A 20,531-nucleotide genomic window follows, 5' to 3' on the forward strand; every position below is an offset into this window, starting at 1 on the left:
ATGGAGTTATATGGGAGGTTGGGCTTTTGTGATATAAAGGAGTTGTAGTCTGCTCTCTTCAGATCACAAATACTTTTTGGGAATATAAGCTTTTGACAGTTACTCTAAAGAGTATTTGCAAAGCAGTTTAGCAGTTTCAAATGATAAAAAGATAACTTTTCAAAGATGAATTTCAAGTAATTTCCCATGACATGAATAGGTTAAACTGTGATTGTTTTGTGCTGGGTTGTTGTTTTTTTCCCTAATCTATGGGATATTGTTATTGTTTTTAATGGAATGTTTTTGCCTTACTAGGAATTTTACAATGAATTGGCTCCTTTGTCAAGAATCTCTTCAGGCACCTTCCCAAGATTTTTTTTTGCGACTAACACAGTCATCACTGTTGCCTTTTTATATTTTGGTATTAATTATCTGCCTTTTTTCTGTAACTCAGGTCATTTTTAGGAGAATTTGGTAAGTAACTTGTTTATATGAAAAATAAGTTAAAAATAAGAGGCTCCTGGATGCCTCAGGGAATGGTCGTCATGTTTGTTGCTCCAAAGTCTGTTGTACCATTGAGCTTCTCAGGGTGTGAGCACCAGTGGGAAGGCCCACCAGAGCCTCCTAAAAAAAAGTCCTTTAGTGAGGAGCTTCTTGAGCATCCCTCCTGTCAGGACAGGGAGTTGTCATTGGTTTGTTTCCCCGCAGGTGCAATTCCTGCAGAGCTCTGGCTAATGTATGCTGGTGTGTTTATGTCTCTTCCCATTGACAGAGAAAGATGTTATACCTTTAATTCTCCTTCCAACAGTAAAGTTATCTAATTGATGCTAGAATTTTTTTTTTCTGTTTTGGATTTGGGGTTTTTGGTTTGGTTTTTTTTTCAAGTTTACGTGTTGAGACAGATGAGAGGGGTGGAGGTGAGAGGATTTTGGATTTCCAATGCTTCACTGTTTGTTTTATAAAACCTTTGTTTACTGTGATAAGGTCCATTAGCCTTTGCTGCTTGGAACAGAGCTGAAGTAAAACTGACTCAATTATTTTTAGTTTCACAGTGATTCACAGTTCCCTTGAGAGAAGGGGTAGTGGAACTGTCTTTATAAAAAGAGTAAGAATAGCAACACTGTAGATCCTGGCATAACTTGTCTTGGAAACTCAGTGGTTAGGAAATTATCTCTTCCTGGTAGAAGATGAATGGTGTAACTGCTCAGATATTAGAACAAATTTCTCACTTGTCTGCAGCAAAAATCAATAGGTTTATTTCAAGGATGAAGGCTTCTAACAGGTAAAGGTTATGTTGCTATAAATGAAAATGTTTGTCAGGTTGGATGTGTGATAGTATATTTAAAACAATGGAGCAAACTTCTGATTGTTTTCTAGTGGTTGAAATAACTACTTTTTACTTTGTAATGAGCAGTGACTACACTGTGTCCAACACCTTTTTAAAGAAAAACTTAAAATAAACCTTCTCTCCCTCTTTTTTTTTTTTTTTTAGTTTTTGAGTCAGTTAATAATCTCAAAAGATTTTTTTCCATTTTCCATAAGGAAGCTTATTATATTTTTCCATTTTCCATAAGGAAACTTATTATAAAAATGTAACGTGGAATCACATCATGGTAGAAAGAATTGTTATCTATTTTATGCCTTGCTATCTTGTTCATAGCAAACCTTTTGTTGCAAGATTTTGGCTATGATTTTTATTTACAATATATTACTAGAATTTATAATATGTGACTAAAAGCTACTTTTGTTATCCTTGTTGTAAAACGGTACACACATTCCATAATTCTTTACCAGGCTAATGGTATGAAGGAACTTAAAATGCATGTTCAGCATGATCCATCTACATGTTTGTAGAGTGTACATGCTCTGTCTCTTGAATTACCTTACAGTAAGATTTAGGGTCATAGGCAGTGATCCCATTGTTTTAATTTACAGCCATTGCTCCAGAGAGGTTGCAGTCTAAAACAAGGGACAGTGGGTACTGATAGGTCATTGATCAAGTACAAAAAGCAAGTAAACAGTACAACAATATTATATGCTATGATGCAGAATGATCTCAGTGTACTTAAACGGTGATCTCAGTGGACTTAAACGTATTTTTATTGGCACCTTTTCCTGGGATAATGTCTGAATTAAGTGATGTCTCATTTTCTCCATCTGCAGTGGTGAACCACTGAAAGAGACAGTTAAACTTGAGGATGGTCGAATTGGAGAGAGGCCAGAAATAGTTTATCATGTAATTCACACAATTTTGCTTGGTTGTCTAGCGATGTGTTTGGAAGGGTAAGTCTGATTTTGATGTATCTCTTTTGAAAGCAACAGAGTTCCTTACTGGACGTGATACGCCAAATACCCCTTTGAAATTCATCCTTTTTTGGAAATAATTTTGGCATATAGTGATACTTCTTAGGAGGGGAGCAGTCAAAGATCATTTTGATTATAAATTGGATATAGTTATATGAACAATTGTGCTTGGTTTCTTTAACATGTTTTCCAAGCTTTAATGCAGCCAAGATCCAAGACATTAATTGAATCACATTTTAATCGCTTTCTTTATGGTATTTAAGTGTAGAACTGTGCTGTAATTATTTTTAGCAAGAGCTTGTGTAGTGTTTTGATGAACAGAATAGTGCTGGAATATTGGAACATGGAAGATTTCTTGTCCATCTTCTTGTGTGTAGGCTACCACAAAGTGTACCTCTGCTTGACAGGTTAAAGCAGTAGCAGAACTAATTTCAAAATATTATGTTAGTCCTTAAAGCTAGAGAAACTGGTGGTTGGAAGATATTATTGTTCTAATCTTGTTTCTCAGCTTAATCAGCTTGAAGATGTCAAGCTTGTGTTTTTATTAGGCTCCTCGTCTTAAAATCTAAATATTCTCAAATATTGCTTAAAGTGAGCAGACTGTTGGGTTATCATGTAGTTGTTCTAAGTTAACTAGTCTATCCTTAAGAGGCAGACAACACCAGCAAATCATAAATTGCTAATTAAATCTTTTCCTTTCCTTTCTTCAGGAGCTCCCTTATAGTACATTGTCTGTACAGCTTTGCCGAATAGCTGCTTTTTACCCCTCCTTGGCTGGAAAACCACAACAGCCAAGTGACTTTACTATTCTCTGTTTTTCTTTCATCCCTCCCTGAGCTCTGTGAAGGATTTTGTCATCTTTTGCCTTGGATCTTGCTCCTCTGTCTTGCAGCAGATAATCAGGTGCCAGCTCTTCTGCTAGAGATTTCCTTGGTTTACCCTCCAGTGCCACTAAAGTTGACCTCAGATTGTTTCAACATCCACACTGTGTTTGACATAAGAAAAAAAATTGAATGTTTTAATAATAGTTTGAGTACAGAGGCATGCACAGGGTCCCAACTAAGTTATTGCAGTGTTTTTCAGAATGAAATATCTGTGGACACCTTATGTTTGCATGCTTGCTGCATTTGGTGTGTGCTCTCCTGAACTTTGGATGACGCTTTTCAAGTGGCTTCGACTGAAAGCTGTGCACCCAATATTGCTGGTGAGTTGCTGTTGCCAAAGTCTTGGAAAATACAGCCAACAAGCATATAGCTTTGCAAACACCAATTATCTAAGACCCAGGAAAGAATCCATGAAAACACCAGGTTGTTCTGTGAGCAGTAGATCACATATAGTCTGCTTTTTCTTTGTCTTTGGTTCTTAGTATCACATGTTCTCTGATACCCGGTGATAAAGTTGCATTCCCACTACAACCTTTCCTCATAAAAAGCAGAGCTGTCTTCATTTCCCTTTCAGTCATCTCAACTTCTTTTAACAAATCTTTGAGACCTCAATCTCTCTGTCATATCTAGTTGAGATTGGTCAAGAAGGTCATGCATTTTTTAGGAGGAATGCAGGAGAAAAAGTGCAGGTGCCCAGGGAAGACATAAGCCTTGTTTCACTGAGAAATGGGTCTTAAAATGTGGTAGTAAGATGTATTTAACTTCTGAGAGTAAAACTGCTTCATAAGAAATAGTAAGTCAAATTACTTTGCATAAGATTGTGCATATGTGGCCATTATATAGAAGTGTTGTGACTGAAGATAAGCTTGTGTTACAGTGCAAACAGCTCCCCTGCTTCCAACCCTAGCTTTATTCTCAATATGACAAGAGTTGCTTTCTGTGATTTTTAACAGCTTTGTGCATTGGTTTTATTAATAAAATAGGGATAGGATATTGCTTACCTTAAATTCAAGAGGCTTATAGGAATAAATAATGTATTCTACTTTGAGGTTCATTATGTCTCCTGTGAAATACCATACACTGCTATATCAGAAACATTAACTGTATTCTTTCAGTCAAGGAGTAGCAGTATGTTCAGGTACATGGTAAGCACATTCTTTTATATATGTCATGCTTCCTGTGATATAGACCTGCTTTTTTACTATTAAGACCTTTACTATCAGTAGATCTGTTAGTAGCTTATTATCAAAGGAATGCCTTGTGTGCGTTCCTTACCAAACGTTCCCTGTACCATACAAGCTATTTTCTCATTCTTGCAAAACAAAAATTATATCAACTAGATTGATGGTATGCTGAAAGATGGGTTTCTGGGTCTTGCCTGTCAATAATGCTGATCTGAACAAAAGCATCAACAAGATCAGAGTTTTGAAATGCTTGGTTTTTTCCTTTCTCATGTTTTCTCATTGCATTTGAATGTGAAGTGTTTACTTTCTTCTGTTCCCTACATCATGTGCACATGGAATCATTGTTACTTGAGGAGTAATTAACTGTCCCTAAAATTGGTGGTAAAGTTTTTGTGAGTCAAATGAAGCCTTCCATGCTAAAATAGGCAAATTCTTGTTTGAGGAAAGTTTTTTCAAGTCAAGTGGTAGAAAATCACAAAGTTTCACCTACTGTCACTCTAAGGTTTCAGACATAAATATTGCTTACTGTATGAGCAGAATCAACAGACACCTCAGTGTTGTAGAATGGTGCATAATCCATTTTCTCTAACGTGTACTTTCTAGGCTCTCATTCTGAGTATGGCAGTTCCCACTATAATTGGATTCAGCTTGTGGAAAGAGGTAAGAAAAGTACCTTTGTGGAGTTTTCTTTGTATGTAGGCTCAATATGAGTCAAAATGGTGAGCAAATATAATGAAATGTGCTCGGTGAAATTAAATATATGTGATGAAATCGAAGCTATCATCCACTGAAAATATGTTTCATTTTTAAGCAAAACTATTCACTTTTTTCAGTGTAAGGTATTTGACATTAAATTTGTTAATGATCACTTATTGTAATTAAGAAGTGTTTAAATTTAAATGAAGAGTTTATCATATTCAGCTGTTAAGCTTTGAATGTATAAACTGACTGAACAAAGAAAATACTGCCAGATGAAAACACAGGATATTGAAAACTATGTTTCCTCAATCTTAGTTTTAGTGAGAAGGAGTGAAGTTAGATGAAGTAAAATTACAGGAGGCCATATGCAAATAATCTGTTTGAAAAGCTCCCATCAAGTTATAATGGAATTAAATTATTTGTGCAGACCATCGTGTTGAGGTGTGTACCTACTACAATACAGGGAAGAAAAGCCACAGATGTTTCCATGTTTAAAATGAATATTTGGTTCTTTATTGCAAGTTGCAGACAGACTGGAGGGTAGAGTATCTGGAAATTATTTTTTAAGCTCCTGTGAGTTCAAAAAACATGTGAAACATCTCATAAAGTGTAATCCTCTGCTGTATTGGCACAGCTTTAAAATAGTTTGGATAGTCTTCTAAGAATTCATATATAGAAGCCAGTCTTGACCAACAATATTTTAACAGGTTTTGTAACATCTATCTTACATTGCAACCAAATTTTCTCTTGTAGCCTTTTTACATGGTTTTGATGGAGCAATAGATACTGTCTGTAAAAAAAGTTAGAGTTGCTCAAAAGAATTATGAAATCTATTACAATAGAGGAAACTAATTTAGTTAACAAAGTAATTATTTTTCAGTTGTTTTAATGAAAGCAGTGTGGAGGTTTGGACTCTAGAGGGCTTCTTCCATTGCAGATGCAGCTTCTGCTTTTAAGTAACAGTTTGCTCTCCAGATTCATAGCTCATCCCTGAGGTTGGGAATGTTGATTAGAAGTAACGGAGCAGCAAAAATGCCTTGAGATTCCTAATCTAATCTGTGGTTATAAAAGGCTGAGTGTCTAGCTCAGCATCTTTTTGCTTGGTTGCCTTCTGACTGTCTGGCATAGTCCCTCCCCTAACTAGGTTTTTCCAGGTGCTGTGATTGATGAGTGAAGGAGGTTCTCCTTGGGGTGGCAGTAGCAGTTCCTCTTCCCATCCATCTGTTTTGGGAGTAGTTCCAGTGTATGTGTAACAGCAGTGCTTCCAGCCCTGACACTAACATACAGCAGCTGCTCTTGTGCTGGTTGTAGACTGCTGTCACTCGACAGCTGAGTTGTCCAGGTAATGGGGGTGGAAACTCCTCAGTTAAAAGCAGGCTCCCACTTCTAACTGTCTGTCTACTGTGGCTGTCCCAAATAAGTTGTCCCTTTAGTCTGGCATAACCTGTAAACTTCATTCTTTTCCAAAAGAGCTAACATCCAGTAACTTTCACTTAGTTTTTACAACAGCATGTATATGTACCTGCTCCAGCCCCTCAAGGCTGGCCAGTTTCCAGCCATGCCTTTCTCAGATAAATGCTCCAAATGGCGCAAGGACCGACAAAATCTCCCATCTTAGTAAAGGACCTCAAACCTGACAGGATAGGGAAGCCATGATGCAGGGTTGCAATCTGGCCTGGTTTGAAAGAGGTGGCATTCTATCTCACTTCACAGAATCCCTCCTTTTCCCAAAATGTTTTTCAAGAGCATGAGCTGAGATATCCCACTTCTCACAATGTAGTGTGCTTTCCTTCACTGCAGTGATTGGAGTCAGAAGCAAGTCCAGGGCACATTACCAGGGCTTCTCTAGGAAATTTCTTCTCTCCTGTCTTGCTTGCATGACACCTTTCCATCAAATCACAACAGTCCACTCCCTCCTGCTCAAGCAGATTTACCATGAGAGATTTATCATCTTTTCGGTTCAGTGCCCGTATTTGTAGGCATTTGCATATGACCACCCGAACTATGGTTTTGATGCATTTAAGGCCATGTAATGTTTATGAATGTTGTTGCTGCTGTTTTTTAATTTACTTTTAATTATAAGTGTTCTAATAAAACAGAGAGTGATGAGAACTTCTGTTTAACATACTTACGGTGGAGAGGGTCTCCTGATGTCAGGTAAGTAAGTGTAAGCTGAGTTTTGCAAAATACTCAAGCAAAAGTACCAGTCAGGAGGGAAAACTGTTGAAACCCATTTCTGTTGTGTCACTTAAAGCCTTAATGTAATGAGATGCTCTATAGATAATTTTTTTAACTGAAAGTAACCAAAAGCATTTCCATCAGTTTTTCCCTAGAATAATGACAGAGCTTACAGAACTGCAAGAATTCTATGATCCTGATACAGTAGAACTTATGACATGGATAAAGTAAGCATGAAGTCCAAAATTTCTGTTTTACTGCTTTTTGTAAGGGTACTTTTATCTCAGCAGTTTGTGGAGCTACCTCTATCAAGCTAGGTTTTCCCTTGCTAAGTCATTCAGTGATGCATGGGGAAAGAAGTGTGTATTTTAAGTTTGGTATTGTTCCCATGAAAAGAAACAGGAGTTTATCATTGATTACAAGAGAAGATCCTGAAACACACAAGCAAGTCATATTTAATGTCATTGCAAGACCTTGTTTCCAAATAGAGGTGGAGATCTTCGTACTTGCTTCTTTGCACGCTAACTTTTCATTAGATTAGAGGATTCATATTGATTGTAATGCCAGCAGGGGACAAAAACACTGAAATGTTATGTGCCTGAGCCAATAAAAAGAAATGCCTGGATGTGAGGATTTAGAGACTTTTGTCAGGACACATGGAGAGGAACATATATGATTCAGACTTCCCCTTTGACCACAGTGAGTATGGAGCTATGTTATATAGCTTGTACTGAACATATACACAGCGAATACCAAGTCAAGTTATTTTCACAGATACATTTTTCTTACCACCAGAAGTTTCAAAATTGCATTCTGCCTCATTCAATCTAACTGTGAACTATGTCATTAGGAACTGCACTTTTCTGAAAATTAGATCCCTTGTGTTCAGATAGCTTAGCTTTAACTGTATTTTTTTAGAATATTACTTTCTGTGTTTATGTAGTCTTTAATGTCAACCTGTTCGTCTTCAGAAAAGGCAAGGCTGGTAATTAGTGTTCCAGCCAATTTCTTCTTGTTGTGGTAGTAGTGTATGTTGTTTGTCACTGCTGTAGCTCTTCAAGGCAGCAAGTGGAATAATGCCAAGTATCTAATTGCTTTTATGTTAGTCTGCATATACTTCAAGTACATAATTAATCATGGTGAATTTCATTGAGATTCACCCAGCTCTGAGCAATTTGACTACCCTTATTTGTAGCAGCTGTTCTTGTTTTTAAAGAAAACAAAGATTTTTTTTTCTTCTTATGGATATACTTAGCTATTCATATTGAAATTTTAATTCAATGTCATTATTACAGAATATTTTCTTGAAGTCTTCTCTGATAATACAAATTTAATTTGAATTTTCTCTACTGAAGTTGCCAAAGTCTGTAATAAAGTGTGACAGTGACTGTTTTCTTTCACTAATACAGAAATACAAATAGTCAAAAAATTATACCAAGCCCAGAAATATAATTGCTGTAGGCATTATTCTGTATGCTGACATTATTTTCTCATAGATTATGAAATACGTGGTCCTAGAGATCAAGTTACAACAATCACAAATTTTTCCCCTGCAAGATAACATCACGTTGTTTCTCCTTCTACCTACCATCTCTCCCAAGCTTGTTTTGTCACGAGTTGGCAACCATTCAGAAAAGCAGTACTTGGATCCATTCCAGGCCCACTCTGAATGGTGCTTGGTGGATTGCAAGGAGGAGAGACCAACCATCAGCCCTTGCCCCAGCAGGAACCCTTCCTTTCAAACTCCATATTGCTCCAGGTCTGAGCTTTCCCTGGCAAGGAAGGTACTGCCACAGCAATGCCATCACCAGTTGTAATTAGACCCCCAATGATATCTTCATGTACTCCATTCTGCAGCACACTAACAGATCCCACAGTGTATTAAATTGTTTTGATGAGTGCATGCAGTACTCACACGTGTGTTGGTGTTGCTTTTGCAGACGACAGGCTCCTGTGGCTGCAGTGTTTGCAGGCAGCCCGCAGCTCATGGGTGTGATTAAGCTCTGTACAGGATGGACGGTGTCGAGTTTGCCTTTGTATAATGATGATGATCTTCTGAAAAGAAATGAGAATGTAAGTATCCAACTCCATAAATGTGGCATCTCACAGAAACTGTGTTCCTCTTCACCCAAAAGTAATGAAAAAAAAAATCAAATGTATTACAAGGGAAGAGGACACAGGAGTCCAGCAGACATGGATTATCAAGTAGATTGTCAGTACTTCACTCTGCACAGAAACAATATCAAAATATTATTTCCAAAGACTTTTCAGGCCACTTGGAGTATGTAAGATGAGAACTTACCATCAGTAGAGACAAATACTTCCCATTCAGCTGGCTATTTCCTCACTTTTGGGAGATTTCAAAACCAAACTTTTTATATCTTGGTGTGTACATACCATTTGTTATTGCAGATAGGTCATTGTTGGGGGTGTGTGTGTGTCCCAGTATCTAAGTTACCCCTGATTTTTGCATGGCATGAACATGTTTTCTTAATTTACAGATTTATCAGATCTATTCAAAGAGGTCAGCAGAGGACATTTATAAGATACTCACATCTTACAAAGCCAACTTTCTGGTTATTGAAGATTCAATTTGCAATGAAGTGGGACCTGTAAGAGGATGTAGAATTAAAGATCTGTTGGATATTGCTAACGGTCATGTAAGTATCGGTGAGAAAAAACGAATGTTTGAATGCATAAATAATTAAATTAAAAACAAATCTTATAATGCTGGTCTTATTTTTCTTATTGTAATTGACGTGTAGACAAAGACTCAAATTTTTAAAGTGATCAGTTAAGTTTTGGACTGCTGTTTCTTAAACTTGTAATCTTATCCAATACTATTAACTGCCCTAATCCCTCCTAACAGATGAGTATCTAGCTGTGCTGCTTTTCAGCCAATCATTAAGTACCATTAACTATATATAAATGTTCAAGACTGACATCTGAAGAGGTAATTACAAAAGCAGTGAAGTCCTGCCTCAGAAGGCATTCTTTATTAGCTTTGAAGATGAAATTCTAAAATGGATGCACTCAGTTTTAGAAGAACTCTGGCTGGGATTAGGACCAGCCTGCTATTTAGTTCAGTGCAGCCTGTTTGGTTCTGATGAGGGTGCAAGTCTATTCAGTTCGGCTTTGCAGATAGGTTAGCACACCAATAGATAGTTTAAACCACATCTGGTAGAAAGATTGGTTGAGTAAACTGCACCATGAATGCTGCTTCTGTCATTGCCATGTTCTGTCTCTTTGGCTGTTGTTAGTGCTGCTCTTGCTGCTGAAGGAGGGAGTAAGATGGGGTTTATAAGGTGATCTCACTCCACTTGTTCATTGGCTTCCTGGAAATCCGCAAAAATTTTGATTTTATAAAGGCGGGGAGTGGCCTTGAACTCGCTTAGAGTTTCATTGCTTATTCTCAGGTCAACAGGAAAGAGGGAGTCACCAGTTACTTCTAAGCAATCACAGGTTACCTACATTTAGTTGGTTTCCTGTCCAAGAAGGAACTTAAGCACTTATTTGACATCAGAGTCTAGTGTGTGTTGACTATACCAAGTGAATCCTTGGTTTGAATCTTTTCCTTTTCTTAAATGGGGAAGACATACATATGCTTCCTGTATATAGTCTTACGTTCCTTTCTTCAGGAAAAATCCAAGCTGTTAATCTGTGTTAATTATTTTATAAGCTCTACTTTTGATGAAACATTGTTCAAAACTTGTAATGCAAGGATTTTATTCCTGTAGCTGCTTTGTCTTGAGGGAGTAATTTATAGGAGTGGTATGTTACATGGGGATTATTCTGTATATCCCCAGGAATCTACGACTGGTATCAGTTTCACTTCTAGGTTTCCTAACTACTTTATCCATGAAGGATATTGTCTCAATTTTTCTATTAACTTCCTTACCATTGCTGAAATCTATTCTTTCTTTCCTTGTCTTGCTGCTAAAATCATGTATGCTGTGATTATTCCAGGATATATATTGTGTATATATATATATATATATATATAGTATATATACAGGATATATATTGTATATACTGTACCATAACTAGAGTGTGTGTGTGTGTGTGTGAATAACCTCCATCGCTGTTAATCAGCTCATGTCACCTCTCAGTTTCTTCTCAGATCTGTATTTGCATGAGTAAGTTCCTGTTTCCTCTTCACACTTAGGATCTCCACTGGAGCGGTTAACCGCAATTTGAGGATTCCATACCCTCATACCCCTGCATCTCTCATCTCCATGCTTCCTGCATGCTTCTCTCTTGCACATAAGCTTGATAATCCTTCTTGTGTGTTTTTTTGTTGTTGTTGTTTTGGGGGGAGTGGTTGGTTTGGGTATGTTGGGGTTTTTTTCAGACATAGTTTATTCTGGAAAGTTACTAAAGTGTATTGTCTCAGGAAGCTTTAAACAAATCTCTCAGTTTGCTTGCTAACAAAAATTGTCTAAGTCATACTGGAAGATTATCAAGACATTTCAAAGTAGTGGAGGCTAGTGCATACGTACTTGGAGACTGCAACTGCAGCATTTACTTATTCCCAAAGTAAGTGAGACAGTGGACAGTGTGTTATGCTGTTATGTTGACAGGTCTGTGGGTGTGTTTTGAATTGCTGTGTTTAAGAAGATAAGTACTATTTTCTAGCTTGTGCTATATCCTAATAGTCCTAGTCCAATATCTTGTTTCTGACACTGGCTGAGAGCATAGGTTTACTGATAGGGAAAGACAAATGTTTTCCAGCAGTCTGTTGCTGAAGGACTGTAGCTCAGGGCAATTATCTTTGTGTTTGGCAGCCACTGGTGGATTTTTCTTCATGAGTTTGTCCTACTACCTTTTTTTGAAGCCATGTAAATTTGTGCCATCAGAAGGAATTTCTGATGAAGGGATTTCTTCAGGGATATCAGACAGTAGATGGTGAAACAGTTTGCTTCCAAGTCAATTGGTTGGCATTTGTAGGGCAATGTGTGTGTGTCTTTGGTCTTTATTAGGTATGTCAAACTTACTTGGCCTGGAAAAGGTAGTTCAGATTTTCCTTTCCTTCATACTGGTATGCCCTGTGCCAGTCAGGTTTGAACTACTGGGTAAATGGGGCATGTGGGTAATTTCCACTGCTGTTGTTCTTTGTAGTATGAATGAAGTACACTGGTTTTAATATCCGTTACCTTGACAAAGGGAGTAATTCACAAAGACTATTTTAGGTGGTTAAACAAATTATATGGAAGTGTGTTTTCAGTTTATTGGAACTGTACAATGTGGAAATTAAATGTCTATCATAAACAAAATTTACAGAATATGAAAGTTAATTAAATGTACAGAATTACACTCTGTAACCACTTTTCTTCAGTACTTTAATTAGGTCTTTTTCTTTCTGACAGGTGGTTTGTGAGGAAGGTGACAACTATGCCTACTCAAAATATGGACGGTTTTGTCATGAAATCAAAATGAACTATTCTCCATATGTGAATTATTTCACTCGAGTATACTGGAATAGATCCTACTTTGTATATAGAATCAACACTGTGATATCCTTCCAGTCATGAAAAAGCATGCAAGCTTCTTTCTGAGGATTGATTGTGAATGAATTTCAGTTGGAAAAGTTCCTTTTGATCAAGGAAGTTTATTTTTGCAGATAGATGTGCACACATGCAGTGTACTGACAGCTTTATTTTACCAAACTGAAATTCTTTGATCCACAGATCAGCAGACACATATTCCATCCTTGAAGGAAACGGGAATATTTATCAATTTTACAGTCTCTACAATGTGTTACAGTCTTCCATGTTTTTAGCTTTTTCTTCCCATTATAAATCATCTTAATCCTCATGTAAATGGGATTTCTAACTTCAGCATTAGAGAGCTGATGCGCATAGACTTCAGTAAATACAGAAAAATTATTTAAAGAGCTCATTTAAGTCATGTAGCTTTTATTTTTTAGCCAGAAAGCAATCAATATCCTAAGTCTTTCCAAGTAAGTGTTTGGATTTTTAGTTTGGGGTTTCTTTTTATTGTGTTTTAATTCTTCCTGTCTTCCATGGTAAACATTTCTGTGTTTATCAAACACACATTTATACACCTTATGTGTAGCTGTATAGTTTGTATAAATCAAATAAGGAAGATTTTACCTAAACCATCCTTCCATAGATTAAGGCACTGATATCTGCATTGTTGTCTGTGTTGTCCACAGAGACATGTTGGTGGAAATGCTAGGAATTAGACCTAGCAATAGGAGCTGACAAGCTCAGATCTTCAGGAAAGATCTTGTCTTCAGCATTTTTCCACACTTAAGTGTGTATGTGTGTATGCATAAGTGTGTCTTTCTCGGCAGCCACCAGAATGGGCCAGTATACCACAGTATGCCATACTTGTTTTCAGGCAAGTGTAGCAGGACAACCAGGTTTGCTACTGAGACTTCTGCACTTCGGTTTTACCCCCTCTGTGTGTGTGCTGGTATATGTGTGTGTGGAGAGGGATGGGTGATACTCATTTCATTCAACTTATTATGCAATAGCTATATTAAGATAGTGCCATAACTGTCATTTAAAACACTATAATCACCACCATTAATGAATAATGGTACAGATGTTCACAGCTATTTTTATATCAATTATGCAAATACACAGATCTTTGAAAATTTGGGAAACTACTCTGCAGTTTTCCTTCCCTCTAAAATTTGTCTTTGTTATATGAGCCCCTTTGCCTCTACAACTCTTTTTTCTTAACAAATTATCTGTTCATCCTCTTTGTTGCTGGCTGATAGACTTTCAGGAGAATGAATGATGTTTTAATTCCAACTCTGGGCCTAAACCTAGTGTTGAGAATGGAAAATCCAATAAAAGGTAACAGTAGCTTTGCTTAACATAGGTGTAACTGGACAAAAAGCCAGGACTAAGTTTCGGAAGAAGCTGCTCACCCCTTAGGAGTTACCTGTAGTTACAAATTCATGTAACACCTGGCCCAGAGACCAGTCTATCAGGCATGTGGAAATGATTCTTTGGAGCCCAGATGTCTTTAATGAAGGATCTGGCAGGATAGGATGAACCCTCAGCTGAAAAATCTGCAAACCATCCTGCAAGTGGAAGCTGCAAAACAATCCTTTCTGCAAATCGGAGATTTTAACTCTGAAATTAGAAACTGCAGCATGTTGTTGTATGTGCGTGATTCTTCTCTGCTCTATGCAGATACACTTGCTTACTTTACACTGACACGTAGTGCTGAGATTTTTTTAAAACTTGTTATCACTTTTGGAGTGATTTAAAAGAAAAAAAGCTTTATTGTTGTAAAAGCCGACATGTCTGTAATCTGTTTTTTACTTTCAGTTATATTTTTAGGCCTATGAGTCTTGACAAAATGTTAAATTATGCGGGTTTTTTTAAACCAATGTTCAGATAAATCCATCAAATGTACAGGATGTTGTCACTGAGAGAAACATTTACCAGTATAACTGAGTTACAAGTTTTAAGTAAATATCCTTTCTGGGCATACAGGCATCATGTTGGGGGTAGTGTGTACCTGTGTGTCTGCTGGAGTGCAGGCTGCATTTATTTGCTTGTGCACAAGTCCATGTTTTACTGCACTGGGCTGTTTCTGACTACTCCATTACTGGATACCAACAGAAGCTCGTGTATTAACTAGAGCTATGGCAGGCCTGCAGGAACCCCCTCTGTATGTGTGGATATAGATGTAATACTTGGAAGGAAGTTTCGAGTTCCTTTTCCAATTTAAGTTTGTTTGAATCACTGTCAAGGAATTACATGTCTGTGTGTCGGTCATTTAATCTCTTGAAGTTAGTAATTCATGAATATCACTTCATATCAGCAATAAAGCATTCCAGGTAGCAAACTTCAGGGTTACAGCTGTACTTGGGTAGATGAAGTCGCAGAGCTTATGGCTTCATGCCTTAGACTGCCATGCCAGGATGCAACATTCAACTGTCCTTGACTGCCTGTTGTGTTTTACTGCAATGTTGTGTTACCATGTAGAATGTAGTTTGAACATCTACATGTAGAGCACACATATTAAGAAAACCACAAATGAGGTCACCCACACACCTAAACAAAACTGTCTTGTAGCACGTTGGCCTTCATACATGTTTAAATGAACGAGTTGAATTTTATTTGAACTGTGATATAGGTATTGTTATTAGTTTTGTCATATTTTTTAAGATGTATTCTTGATACTTCAATTGATTCTGCTGTAGGAGAATCATTTAAGATTTTTACCTTGCTTTTTATATTAGAGAAAATTATATTGCAGCACCATTGGCACAGCAGCCTTAAGTAACAGAAGGAGCCTTTTATTTGGGAGAACATTGTGGTTGTTCCTGTAAAAAGGCATAACTAAAACGAGTGACTGAAAGAATCATGTCTTACAAAGAAAGTGAATGAATTTCTTATCCAGCTACAGCTAGCAAAAATGTTGTTTGATCTCCAGCTTCTGTGAAAAATAATAAGTTCCAGTGATATCCCTCATTGGGACAACAATAGGGCATAATTACACCAGACTTGTGCAGACAACCCTGGTTTGGCTTTCAACCAGATCACAGGTTTAACTCCCTGAAAGGGTTGTGAGAAAGTTTTACAAATTTTGATCTGCTTTGCTGTAGATGTTGCAATTCAGTTGAAACATGTGCCTTGCAAGCTTTTATTAAACAAACAAAAACCTCAATTCCTGTTTCTTTTTGTGAAGATTTTTTTTTTAAATTCCTGTCCCTCTGATTTCTAGAGTTTCTGTTGTGTCTTAATATGCCAGCCTCTGAGGATGCCCGAGTCCTAAGTAGTGCAGCGCAATGTGTGCCAGCCATCTAACAGCTGTTCACTGGGAAGAATGAGAATTTGCATAGCAATTTGTGTGGCTATTTTTCTGGCTTATTTCCTCCTTCACATCTCCAATTTCTGATATACTTGATCTTAATAAATGCAAAAAAAAATACCTTGAAAGAATAAATTAGTATAGTATTTTCAGGCATCCACCTGTTATCCTTAGACTTGTGAATTAAAGTTTGACCAACCCACAGCTAAACTAACATGCACAGTTTTGTCTTAACCTTAAAAAAATGCTCTTTCACTTCCTGAATTACCACATACTTGAACTCAGATTTGACAGGAGATGCTTGAGACTAAGGAAATGTATTTCTGACCATTAACTTCTATTCATATTATTTAAAAAAACATTGATTTTATTTCTTCCGAGGTAAATGGAAATACAGTTTAATACAACACAGTCTTAAATACAGTTTCCATGGGAGTGGGAATGAGGAGAAGATACACAAATGTGGAAGAAAGAGGGCCAAAAGGTTTCACAGGCATTGAAAATTCTTCCAACTATTTGCTCTGGTGGCATTACAATTTACTGAAAGGTAGAGGCTAGGGACCAAGTCTTGTTCTTACAACCTCATTTTCACTAAGTCCTCTGCAAGTGTCCATACCTTGTGACATTCCATCAGCTTTTTCACGCAATTCACATGAAAAGGAACTGCAAGATCAGGTTGTAGGGATTGTAAGGTGTCCCTGAAATACTTTCTAAAACTTCATATAACCTGTCCTTCAACCACAACTCCAACTGGAGAAAGCATAGGCTGTGCTTGTGAATGCGTGGGTATGTGCACACATGATGTGTTTGCATTTAGAGGTGTCTGTTTTACTATTGTGTTTTGGAGATGGAATGAGCAACTTCTTTTATCACTAATGGTGATTGAATCTGTAAGTCTGCTAAAGATTGATGGGCAGGTGGACACTGGAGTACTGTGGTATTGGAGATGAAAGAGAAGCAGAAGTTTATTTCAACACAAGCAATATTTCATGTGAAATAATAACATAAATCTGCATAATCACGCTTTAATAGTCTTTTAAAAACCGAACTTTAGAGGGGAAAAAAAGTGGGAATTTGAAGACATACAGCGTGTGTTATCTTAATAATCTTTTCTACTTCATCATTACAGCTAAAAAAACAATTATTAACAAACATTATGTTGCTGCACTCTAACAATGCCAAATGCAGAGCTAGTGATGCCTAAAGATCTTTTGAATTGTTTTGTACCTCAACAATGAATTTAAATGTAATTAATCCAGCAGTGGTTTTGGTTTCAGCACAGTTAAGTGTATGTATTTCTGCCTTTCAAGTGATGTTTAAGGTTACCTATTTAATTCGATGGGACAGAAGGTTTAAATACTTTCAAAGTTTCAAACTTGTTTACTTCAGTAATACAGAAGAATTATTGGTGGTGCTTTACTTGTTAACAGTGATGTTCAGCAGTAGTGTGTATGGCATATGGACTTATCTATGTGCAGCTATTTAATAACAAGTCTAGAATACAATTGCTTTTGTCCTGTTTGTTGTCTTGGATGGTTTTTTATCAAAATAATGTATACATAGTAAATATTTTTCTCTTGTAACAAGTTTTTTTTCTGTGGAAAAAAAATTAATAAAAGCCAAGCCCAGAAAGTGTGGATTGTTTGGGACACAAACCATTTTATCCTTTGAGAAATCAAGGGAAGACTGTACAGCATAGCTCAAATGTCTGTCTTGATGAGCAGCATAAAGAGTCTTGCAACTCTTGATGACAAGCAGCCTGCTCAGACTGGATCCATATGTCGTGCTGACTCTGACTGCCTGTTGAGACATACTTGTGTGAGGATGAACAGCAAAATATGAGCTGCTTCATATGGAATTACTGAACTCTGTGACTTTCTCCCTAAAGATCTTCCTACAGCAAGCATGTCACCTGGAAATAAATTGCTATGCAACGTCAAATGCCAACTGATTTAATTTTTTTTAATCTACTAATGTATTATCTGCCTTGAATTTTTACAGATCATGATTACATATTTTGGAGCCCTCTATTTTTTTATACTATATTATTAGTAGAAATCTTTGAATGCAGATTACTTTGTAGTAATTTAGCATGTAATAATACAAAAATCTTGATATTATTTTAGTTAAATTCCAAAGACAGTAGAAATACCCTACGGAGCACTTCTCCAAAAACAGATCATTTACCACCTAAAAAAAATTATGTACTTACATCTTTAATTAATACTGATTTCTGAGTTTGAGCATTTATCAAACTGCTTTGTTTTAGGCTAGTCAGGGAATGAGCTGATGTTGAAGTATTCAAGTTTAGCCATTCAAGCAGCCAAGCTTTGTGGTTGCTTAGCTCAAAGGGGAAATGGAGCTTCCTGGCAGCATGAAATTCATGTTGGTGTTTGTCTATTCTTCTGTGCCTTTATGCAAAACTGAGACCGTGGTAACTAGCTGTGAAACAGAGAACATTCTAGTCTATATAATAGAATTGTATTGATATATGTCTACAAATAGATGTTTATGTTTTATGTGAGTGTGTATCTCTACAAAATATATATTCTGTTTATAATCAATGATTCAGTGGTGTTAGGTGAAATTACTGTTGGTTTGGATTATTTTCCACCTAAATAGTAGTTCTGCAATCTGTTTGTAGGACCTAGTTTCCCAGAATTTCCCATTTTTGCAGTGACCCAGCTTACCATACTTCGATCCCTGTATGCTTTCAGGTTGTTTGGGTAATGAATGTGACGGGCATTTTTTAATAGTGATGAGATGAGATGCGTCTTGTTATGGATTAAACTGCATATATAGAATATACAAACATTAAGCAATCCTGAGTATTACAGAACTACTCAGTAGGTTATAACGTACTATCAGTACATACATTTACTTTCAGAACTTTGAGCAGCTTTACAATGCCTTGGAATTTCTTCCTGTTTCACAGTTACAACTGTACTGTCTGCTGTCAAGCCATGACTGCTGCTGGCGCTGTACTGAGTAGTAATAGAGAGACCCAAAACGTGTTAAGGCTGACTTTATTTTTAAACTGCAGTAAATACCAGAATATTCTGTAAGGTGAGGGTGAATATAAAGTGATGCCTTAAGCCATTCTCCCCTCTGAAGTAAGCTGAAAAAGGACGGGTAAGAATGCAGCTCCCTTCTTCACTGCCTCATGTTACACTCTCTGTGAGACTGAGCGCAGGAGCTGTGGTCTCCCCAGAGTAACTGCTGGCTGCACCTGTGGTTTCTGTGGCTGATCTGACTTCAATTCTGGGCAATAAGACAAAATCACTGCAGCAGCAGTGATTAAACTATTTATGCAATTTTAGAAAGGTGCATTAAAATCAAGCCTGTTTTTAATTTCATAATGAAAACCTATTTCTGAAACACACACACAGTCATTTCCATCTATTTCAGCATTGTTAGCACATGGATAAATGCTGCTCCTTTTTTTTTTCTTTCCTTTTTTTTCTTTTTTTCTCCTCCCAGTTTGGCCCATTTTATGACAATCTGAGCTGTAGTCTGAACTGCTGTTTTCATTCCAGGGATTTGGCCTCAGAATGGCAGTTCTTAGATTTAGTGATTGCAGTTCACAGTCCTCAGTTCGCTGTATCACCTTTGCTTAAGAAGAACCCTGAAACTAAATTTCACTATGATTCTTTGGCAATAGAAGCTGACAGTGTCCAGAAGATATCTGTGTTGGTTTAGACAATATCTAAGGAGCTTATTTATTTGTATTTATTTCTTGTCTATGTTGTTTCCTATTGAAGCCAAGAACCATTTCCAGTATCTTTACTGAGATGACCTCTTGGTCATCTTGGATTAACACCGTATCAGTCTCTGGATTCTTCAGTTTTGCAGGAACAGACACGTTCCTTTGGAAAATTTGGCTACACTCAAGTATGTTTGCATCTCTTTAAATTGTAGGGCAGGATTTGTGTCCACAAATATCTTTATACATTTGTTTTGTAATCGCACAGGTTTTGTGTAATTGGATGTTGAATATAACAGTGCTAGTGAGTATCCACTGGGTGAGCTTGGCTCTGGTTCCACACTGTAAGGTGTGCCCTAAGTTCTGGAAATGGGAGTGACATGCAGGAGAAGCCTGAATTTTCATCACCAAAATGCTGTGTTAATGTATTAGAAATACATGGGTTCATAGATGGGAGGGAATACTGTGAATAATATCCAGTCTATATCTTCACAGGCTGTAGAGGAAACTGGATATTTTTAAGTGCTTGAATAGAAGAGAATAGAAAGGGTAGTGTGTCCTGTAATGTAGGCTAAAAATGGGAACTTGATTTTGAGAGGATTTCATTTGCTTGTTGAAAGTTGTGTAAGGATGCAACACACTTCAGAAGAGGGAATGCTGTGCTGTGTCTCCATACAGATCTAAGCTTGTCCTAAGCTGAACACTTGTTTGCATGGTCTGGCTGGCTCTTTAAGTGTTTTAAATTAATGAGCTTTCTAGTGCCTTTGTGAAGGAAGGAATTAGTGCACAAAGAGTAACCAT

At 37.1% G+C, this 20,531-nt stretch overlaps 1 protein-coding gene across 3 annotated transcripts in view; it reads left to right on the forward strand.

Moving 5' to 3' along the window:
• The window catches only part of DPY19L4 (dpy-19 like 4), a 33,298-nt gene extending 14,459 nt beyond the window's left edge, over window positions 1–18,839 (forward strand). For 2 of the 3 annotated variants that reach the window (XM_039572719.1, XM_010404967.4), the window contains exons 12-19: window positions 295–453; window positions 2,143–2,262; window positions 3,367–3,487; window positions 4,955–5,011; window positions 7,373–7,455; window positions 9,169–9,301; window positions 9,730–9,888; window positions 12,595–18,594. In XM_039572719.1, coding sequence (XP_039428653.1) covers window positions 295–453; window positions 2,143–2,262; window positions 3,367–3,487; window positions 4,955–5,011; window positions 7,373–7,455; window positions 9,169–9,301; window positions 9,730–9,888; window positions 12,595–12,759 — 997 coding nt within the window. In that variant the 3' untranslated portion in view covers window positions 12,760–18,594. Of the gene's footprint in view, window positions 1–294; window positions 454–2,142; window positions 2,263–3,366; window positions 3,488–4,954; window positions 5,012–7,372; window positions 7,456–9,168; window positions 9,302–9,729; window positions 9,889–12,594 lie in introns of all 3 variants that reach the window. The other variant, XR_752395.4, reaches the window with a different exon arrangement.
• The last annotated feature ends 1,692 nt before the right edge of the window (window positions 18,840–20,531 follow it).

The sequence above is a fragment of the Corvus cornix genome, chromosome 2 (assembly GCF_000738735.6).
Source record: "Corvus cornix cornix isolate S_Up_H32 chromosome 2, ASM73873v5, whole genome shotgun sequence".
NCBI lineage: Eukaryota > Metazoa > Chordata > Aves > Passeriformes > Corvidae > Corvus > Corvus cornix.